This window comes from Salmo trutta, chromosome 34, assembly GCF_901001165.1.
Source record: "Salmo trutta chromosome 34, fSalTru1.1, whole genome shotgun sequence".
In the NCBI taxonomy this organism is placed as follows: Eukaryota; Metazoa; Chordata; class Actinopteri; order Salmoniformes; family Salmonidae; genus Salmo; species Salmo trutta.
In genome coordinates, this window is record NC_042990.1 from 3,017,073 (window position 1) to 3,026,048 (window position 8,976).

Consider the following 8,976-nt stretch of genomic DNA (forward strand, 5'->3'; position numbering starts at 1 on the left):
GCCTAGCTAACATTATCCACCTAGCTAACTTTAACATTAGCCACCTAGCTAACATTTTTAGCCACAACAAATTTGAATTTGTAACATATCATACATATTGCAATTTCGTAACATATTGTACAAATTGCAGTTGGGAATGTATCATATGAATTGTAATTCGTAACATATAAGAAATGGATGACGGACATCCACAAATGAATACATACCACACCATGTTACATATCATATCATACAAATGTTTGTGTTCCCGGACTTTTGTCTACTATAGATGTGGTAAAGAGGTCAATTGAACTCGACCAAAACAATGGAATTGCCATGGAAATGCATGGAGGAAATTGTGTGAGGTTAAGATCCCGAGTCTCTCCCAGCAAAATTAGCCCACATTTAGGCTATTGTTTATATGTGTATTTCACACTATGTTGAGGTAGAAATTGGAGTATAATGCTTGCATGGATGTCAACCACTGCCAGTCAGTGCCGTTTAAGATGAGGGAGGACAAAAACAAAATTCATGAGCATGGCCTTATTTCTATTGAAGCATATTGGATGTCACTCATTCATATTCCATTCACCCAGTTCAATGTAACAGTGATAGGTTTAGGCTACTACATGATACTCAAATTTTCCCTATACCCATCATGAGGTTGCTACAACTTAGCCTATGAATGAAAGTTTACAACATATGTGCACACAGGTCGAGCGGAAAATTTGAGGTGACAGACAGTGACATATGGACAGACAGTGACATTCAATACCGCCTTGCACTCCTGCCTGCATTTAGCTGATACAGGGTGTAATCATTTGTCCAACAGTTGTCCATCATTTGTCCAACGAGAGTTTCTATTGGACAAAATCAGGTATGTTTATCCTCGTTTTGTTCGGTTTGCTTCGTTTAAAAAATGTTTTTCAACAGAATCCACCCCGATCACACATAAACACAGTTCTCTTTCAGAGCAGCCACTATGTATTCCTTCTCGCATCTCCTCTCCTCTCACATCTTCCCTTCGCTTGTGGACTTCAATGCACAACACATCAGCTGTATGTGACCAGGTGAAAAAAACTTTCCAAGCCAAACCGCTACACACACCCTACATCGTTGTTATCACATTAGCTAAAGTAATGTCATAGTCAGCATAGCTAATAGAACTAATTAGTTAGTAAACCTGCTAAAAATCATGCAGTAACGTTACAGTAAGCAATTACATCGGCGGGCCTCGGTGGCACTACATTAGTAAAATCAAAAGCTTACCTTGACTTGGAAGAGTTCCAGTGTTGTGTTGGAATGTCATAGCCAGCTAGCTAACATAGCATCCCTCTGTTTGAGCAGGGTGTTTCAGAAGGATAAACTAGCCAGCTGCATTTGCTAGCTAAGTAAGTTAAAGTGATTTTTCTTTAACGAAATCTCATCTCTATTTCTTTCTTGCTTCTCCTTCATTTTGGAACTACTCACCACATGTTATACACTGCAGTGCTAGCTAGCTGTAGCTTATGCTTTCAGTACTAGATGAATTCTCTGATCCTTTGATTGGATGGGAAAAAAATTCAGTTCATGCTGCAAGAGCTCTGATAGGTTGGAGGACGTCCTTCGGAAGTTACTGTGAGTAAGTCATAATTACTGTGTAAGTCTATGGAAGAGGATTAGAACCATGAGCCTCCTAGGTTTTGTATTGAAGTCAATGTACCCAGAGGAGGACGGAAGCTAGCTGTTCTCCAGCTACACCATGGTGCTACCCTACAGAGTGCTGTTGAGGCTACTGCAGGCCTTCTTTGCAAAATAGTATGTTTTAATAAATTATTTGGTGACGTGATGATATTTAGTAAAGTTTTATCGAAAATTGATAACTTTTTTTATGTTTTACTATTTTTATTTGTATGAAATTCACTGAGGAAGATGGTCCTCCCCTTCCTCCTCTGAGGAACCTCCACTGATGTCAACCCCAACATATGTTCATGTCATCGTTACCAATCAACTGCATTACAGTTAGAAACGAATTTGACTACCACCACCGATTTCTGTATGCTAGCTATGCTAACCAGTTTATACGAACAGGAGTTAGCATTTAGCAAGTACTTCTTCTAAACCTGAAAAGGGACAACTTATTCAGTGAAAACAGCCAAATATATCCAAATCAGTAACCATATTGTAGGCCAGTTACAATACAAAAATCTTGACAGATTTGACAAATATTTACTTTGTTTGATCAGATTTCTTGAAGGAGTGCCAATCTGGTCAATGGAACGTCTGTGTTCCATTGACTCCTTGCAGATGTTCCATTGACTCCTCTACCGCATCTATGTTACGTCTACCCCTGAGTCCAGGTTGCCGTTGAAGCCTTGACACCCTCCTCCCTGTTTTGGCTTTATTGATGCCACACAATGAATAACAGTATTTCATTAATTGTGAGAAGACTACATTTTTTAAGTGTGCAGCATTCTTTTGGCAAACATTGTGCATCCCTCATTGTGTGTTGTGTTGATTATATTGCAGAGGGCAATATAATCAACCCAATTCTGGGGTTATGTATTATTTGTTTTCTGTAGCATCAATATTTTAGTACACTAGGAAAGGGAGATTCTGTTTTCCAAAGACAATTTGAAAAAATAAAGAAGAAGGTGTAGCTTAGGCTATAGTTTTTTATTTGACAGAATGCTTTTGACATATTTCTATATAGGCTAACCTGTGTTACTTGTTTATGAAAGACTTCATAAACAACCTTATCTGCCACAGTGTCATCATGCATCAGGGTTTTTTTTCAGTGGACCTGTGCAGATGTCAACTTTTGGGCTTTTCTCTCACTGCAGTATTGAGACATCCTCCTGCCTCCACATGCCTTATGCCATATGGCTAGCATTCCTGAGATGGAGCCCGGGGCACAAGATAGGAACCCTAGGAAGACCACATGAGGGCAGCAACACACAACTAATGGTCACTGATTAAAGTAACTGCCCAGTGTTTCCAGATTTCTATTAAATATTACCTATAATTACTTTTTGGGTATGAGTTAACAAAATATGAACTTTGAAGAGTGAGATTGTTACGGAACAGTTACTTTTAAACTGACTTGCACAGTTACATCATGGTTAAATCAACACATGTGGGAGCTCAGGATGATAGACGAGATTCCCACTACTAATTACCAGTTGGAGAGCCGTTCAAGTGGATTTCCCCAGTTGTGCATGGTTAATTTCCACTTCCCACTAGGTTATGAACGCAGAATAATTTATCTCCTTCTCCCCACTGCTATGTTGTCCCAAACATCTCAAAGCTTTGCTCAACCCCAAATCGTTGAGTGTCCAGCTGGCCTCGTGTCGCGACTTCCGCCGAAGTCGGTTCCTCTCCTTGTTCGGGCGGCGCTCGGCGGGCAAAAGCAGCAGGGTCAGTGCTATGAAGGATCCTTGGGACGGATAGGTGAGTACTATGGTTCCGGTTAAGCTACGTCCCAAGGATCCCGCATAAGCACTGATCAGAGAGGAAGAGGCGACGCCTCTTGTTTTTTCTGCCTAATGAAGAAAAAGTCCATATTGAAATGGCGTCAGTCACTGCTCGTGGTATGACCCTTTACATCTTGGCGCTGTTAAACTTTGTCTTCGTTTTTATAACCGGTGCAGACTTTGTTCGTTTTATCTCATTTCGAGCGATATATCATAACATCACTGGAGAGTCGCAACTGTGTCAAGGTATGTTTCCTGACTCTTTGGCAAAGGGTTGTGTGTTCATCAGGAAAAGTAGCACATTCTGGTCTCAAACTATACAAACTGTTCACAGCTGTTGCAACTTCCGGATACATTGTTTCAGTAGCATGTTAGAATGTTTTTTTGAAAGTTTCATTCAACTCAATAAATACTTTTGGAACGGGAACCGAGACCGTAGAAAAAGTACTGAAGTCGAAATCGAACGCAGTGATGTAACGTTAATGTGCATGTGCAGAACAATGTTAGCGCAACATGGCCCGATTTCCCAAAAACATCTTAACTTAAGGGTCGGAATCTTTTTTTCTTCATTTTTCACCTAAAATGACATACCCAAATCAAACTGGCTGTAGCTCAGGACCTGAAACAAGGATATGCATATTCTTGATCCCATTTGAAAGGAAACACTTTGAAGTTTGTGCAAATGTGAAATGAATGTAGGAGAATATAAAACATTTAGACGTGGTAAAAGATAATACAAACAAAAAGACATGCGATAATATCGGAGTCTAGGCACAATTTAGATTTTGGCCACTAGATGACAGCAGTGTGTGTGCAAAGATTCAGATTGATCCAGTGAAACATTGCAGTACTGCACAATATTTTCTATGAAGTCTGCCCAAATGTGCCGAATTGGTCAATTGATGCATTTTCAAGTACATAACTATAGAGAACATACAAAAATGATATGGTAATACAACATTTAAGCTTACACAGTCCAAGGAATGTTATACATGATGGATCATTAGCTTATACACTAACTTTCACACACCTAGATGGTGGGGTGGGTGTGGAGCCAGAGACAGCAGTAGGGTCAAACTGTAGAACCCAGTTCCTACATTTGACTATAACAATAGATTTTATCAAACAAAACTATGCTACATTTTATCTCTGGGACCCTCATGATGACAAATCAGAGCAAGATTACTGAATGTAAGTACATTATTTACCTTCAGAGGTGAATGTATCAAACCAGTTGCCGTGATTAACGTTTTTTGTTTTTGTGAACTCTCCTCAAACAATAGCATGGTATTTTTTCACTGTAATAGATACTGTAAATTGGATAGTGCAGTTAACTTAAATTCTTGTTAATCTTTCTGCCCATATAAGACATGTCTGTCCTGGGAAGTTTGCTGTTACTTACAACGTCATTCTTGCCACATTAGCGCCCGTTAGCAACAACCGTCCCGGTATAAGGACACCGATCCCTTAGAGGTTAAGGCTATGTTCATCGTTAGAACCAATGCTTCTGGGAAACAGGGCCAAGACTGGTACCCTCTGACTAACAAGGTCACTTCAACAATGGGAATTCATCATTATACTTTGCTCTAAGACTTTGTTGTTGTCTTGTACTGATAATCACCAACACCTAACCTACCACGCCATATAATTATCTTACCCCTCTGTCCATATTTCTGTACTTTATATAGACTCTGTACCATGGTCTGTAGCTTTGCGGGACAGCTCTGTTCTCAAGTCTGTGGTTGTGGATCTGGGGCTTCTGGCTCTTTTTACTGTCCAGCACAGCCTATTGGCCTGGGCTCCAGTCAAGCAGGCCTGTCAGTCTGTCCTGGGGGTACTGAACCGGGCTATGTACTGCTCAACCACTGCTCTGGCTCTCCAGGTAACACACACACACACACACTTTCATTTATAAAATCTTATGGTCTTAAAAATATTAGACAATTCTACATTTAAATACCCCTTTTGCTGTCCTACTTCACTGTCTTGTCCCTGTTATAGATATTGATGCATTACTGGCAGCCTGTGACGGATGCACCCTGTCTGTGGTCAGTACGTAATGCCCCATGGAATACCTGGTTCCCCCTGCTCTGTTTCACCCTGCACTTCCTCTGCTGGTCCATCATCTGCAGTATACTGCTGATATTTGACTATCCTGAACTACTGGGCATCAAGCAGGTAAAGTAAACCCATGCAGCTGTAACAGAGTAAAATTGCAGTCACGTGATTGCAATCAGAGGACCACTAGTTTGAGGCCAGTAAGGGGACAGGGACAGTGGATGAAGTGATACTTTGACACTGGTTACACCAAAGCATTTTCATGCATCACATTTGATCATTGTCCCTCTCCCACGCACTTGTAAATGTACAAATACTACTGTAATAGGCCTACAATTTTAATCTGCATAAATGATGTCTTTGATGGGATGCCAAAGCTGGAATTAGTCAGCAATAGAATGATTAAGAATATCCTTCTGATGAAATGTAAATAACTGGTATAATATCTGCAATAAGTAATTTATCCCTTTCTCCCGGTCTCCCTCCATCCTCCCTCTTCCATCCCTCCATCTCTCTCAGGTTTATTATGAGTGCCTTGGTTTGGGAGACCCTCTGGCTCTCAAGTCCCCCCGGGCTCAGCGTCTCTTCGCCCACCTGCGTCACCCCGTGTGTGTGGAGCTGGCTGTGGTGCTGTGGCTCCTCCCTGCCCTGCCCCTGGACAGGCTGCTGCTGGCGGGGAGTCTGTCGGCCTACCTGGCCCTGGCTCACTCCCTGGATACGCAGGACTGTGCCTACCTCAGTGTCCAGCTGCATAGCAAACTGCGGCTCTTCTCTTTGCCACAGGATGTCACTGCTCAGAACAATGACAACCACAAGCAAGAGTGAATTGAAGTCATGGGTGTTGTAAGCTAGGTTTCCATCCAATTGCCAAAACATAAGAATATTCTAAAAATTCACATTAAAACAATATGCACATTTTCCCACCAAAGATGTTTCCATCAAATTGACTTGTTGGGGATTAAATGCCTTTTGCGGTTAAATTCCGATGTACAGAATATTTTAAATAACATTTTAAAAAAGTTAAATGGGTTTCCATCGCATTTTAAACTCTACTGATTTTATTCTCACACAAAAAATTGCGTTATACGGCGTGAACCTTACTCGTATAAAAAGGTTGGATGGAAACCTGGTTATAGAGAGCAATAGTAATGGCATCTTTTTGAAGGCACTAACTCCGCCATAGCTCGTTGGTCAAAGCCTATGGGGAAAGGAATGTTTTTTTTGTCTTAACGCCGAAAGGAAGGTCTGTGGTAAACACCGGTTTAGGTGATCTTATAGGCTTTGTTCTATTAGATCATCTTCATCAGCTAATGTCAATTTGTTAATTTGAAGCATTTATGTAATCAAAACGAGCACGTAAATTCCAATTTCCATTCAAAAGTTTCCGAATTGAAAAGCATTGGAAGAGAATTGGCGTTAGGATTTCATTGTACTTTTTGAAATGACTGGAATTGAAATGGAATTGACCCCAACCCTGGTTATCTCATAGAACAAAATGTGTAAGATCTTCTAAGTCTGTGTTAACCTCAGACTCTATTTCTGGTGTTTATCCCAAAACCCCATTCTTTCCCCATTAATATCTCTTATAGGAATGGCTGAATGAACCAAAGGTAACTCATTTAATTTTTTGGGGGGACTACAAGCTGGCGTGCTTTATTACTACACATACATGAGTGGGATCAGATGGGATGTTTGTGTGGCTGCACACAGCAATTGACAAAAGTACACACTGCTGTTGTTTGTTAACTTCACTTGGTAGGGGTAACACTGTTGATTTTAGAACGTCTGTAAATATATTACCAAGCATTTACGCATAGCTTTTAACATCAATGTATTTGTGAGTAATTACTCAGAATATATATATTTTTTGATCTAAAAGAGTATATTTTTTTATAGCCTATGAACATAAAATTACATTTTACATTCCACCACCAAGTGCTAACTCATAGAGATCCTATTAAATTACTAGAAGGGCTATGTCATAAACCGTCAAACTTCCAGAATGGTGTAAAATGGCAGCCATATTGGTCAGGGAGAAATCCAAACCTGTCTATCTGGAATGAATGGCAGTAGAGGTACAATCCTGATTTTACTTATGCAGGAAAATAAAAGTAAGGCATATGACATAAGAAATTGTGTAATAGAATTATTGTCAACATAAATATTGTCATAATTATAAATTCAGTTTATACAGGGTTTCTACACATTTTCTGTATAAATACCCTCTAAAATATATGTAAACAGACCATAAATACCTCCTCTAATAACAGATGTAAAAGAACGATAGCAAACATTTGTTATGTAAAAATTATTTCATACTCCACATTTAGGGGGGCCACAAGGGGGTCCATTGTTGTCACAGGGGCACTGTCACCCCCCCCCCCCCCCCCCAGAACCGCTAGTGTGACCAACTTCCTGACAAAAATGGTTGACCTATATCCCATCATAAGGTTCATGGCCATTCTAGTATTCTAATCATATAGGCCAACTGCTGTTCCACACTGTATTATTGTCAAAATTGGATTATGTCAGTGCTACATTTTGCTGTTGTCTTTCGTTTTTTGTATTTGTCCTGTTCCTTTCCTATGCCCCCCACACACACATTCTGTCACATTTTGAGGGTGTCTTTGTCTTATCCTTTTCTCTCCATCATTGTTTTATTGCGCTGTTTCTTTGATATATCCTTTGTGTTGCAGTAAATCAATGTATAAGGACTTGAATAGCTGAATTCCTTCTAATTCCAATAGATTCATTGTATTGTGAGCATGGATTATAGGAGAGGATAAGGTATTCATTGTTTCATTATTTGATATAGGTCTAATTACAGTATATCTTTTTAACTACATGGATTCATTTCATAAGATATTATATAGGTGGAACTACCTTAGAGCAAACTGTTCATGTGATGCCATATTTTCATCAGTTTGGTACCAACACAAGTTCTTTGTTACACTGGAACAAATTATAAGCAACTAAAACAAAATATCTCAATAAATGCAAGCCATAATGCAATTTTTTTCTGTTGTCATTTTTTCTCATTCTTTTTTAGAGTTAATTTAAGTTTGATTTAGGCTCTTACCATTGATGTAGGCCAGGAGTATTCAACTCGTACCCTACGAAGTTGGGAGCCTGCTGGTTTTCTGTTCTACCTGATAATTAATTACACCCATCTGGTGTCCCAGGTCTCAATCAGTCCCTGATTAGAGGGGAACGATTTTAAAAAAGCAGTGGAACTGACTTCAAGGTTAAGAGTTGAGTTTGAGGGATGTGGGCTGTTCTCTTATGCATGATTCCTCAACTGTCTAATCTGGGAAAGTAAAAAAATCCAGTAGAAAAATCCTATCAGATTTTGGACACAGTTCTATTGGACTGTTATTCCCAGATTCTGTGTGGTTAGTTTGAACAGGATGTGTAATCCGACTCGCACCTCTCATTCTATTGATTTCAACCAGCTACATTTTGGAGTGATGCATTTTGATTTGGTGGT

At 39.7% G+C, this 8,976-nt stretch overlaps 1 protein-coding gene across 1 annotated transcript; it reads left to right on the plus strand.

Annotated features, from left to right (window-relative positions):
* Positions 1-3,361: 3,361 nt before the first annotated feature.
* On the plus strand, positions 3,362-8,501 carry nrm (nurim). Its single transcript, XM_029731303.1, has 4 exons — positions 3,362-3,677; positions 5,120-5,313; positions 5,433-5,609; positions 6,009-8,501. Exons 1-4 carry the CDS (start codon positions 3,527-3,529, stop codon positions 6,312-6,314), a joined length of 828 nt encoding a protein of 275 aa, XP_029587163.1. The 5' UTR covers positions 3,362-3,526; the 3' UTR covers positions 6,315-8,501.
* Positions 8,502-8,976: the final 475 nt, after the last annotated feature.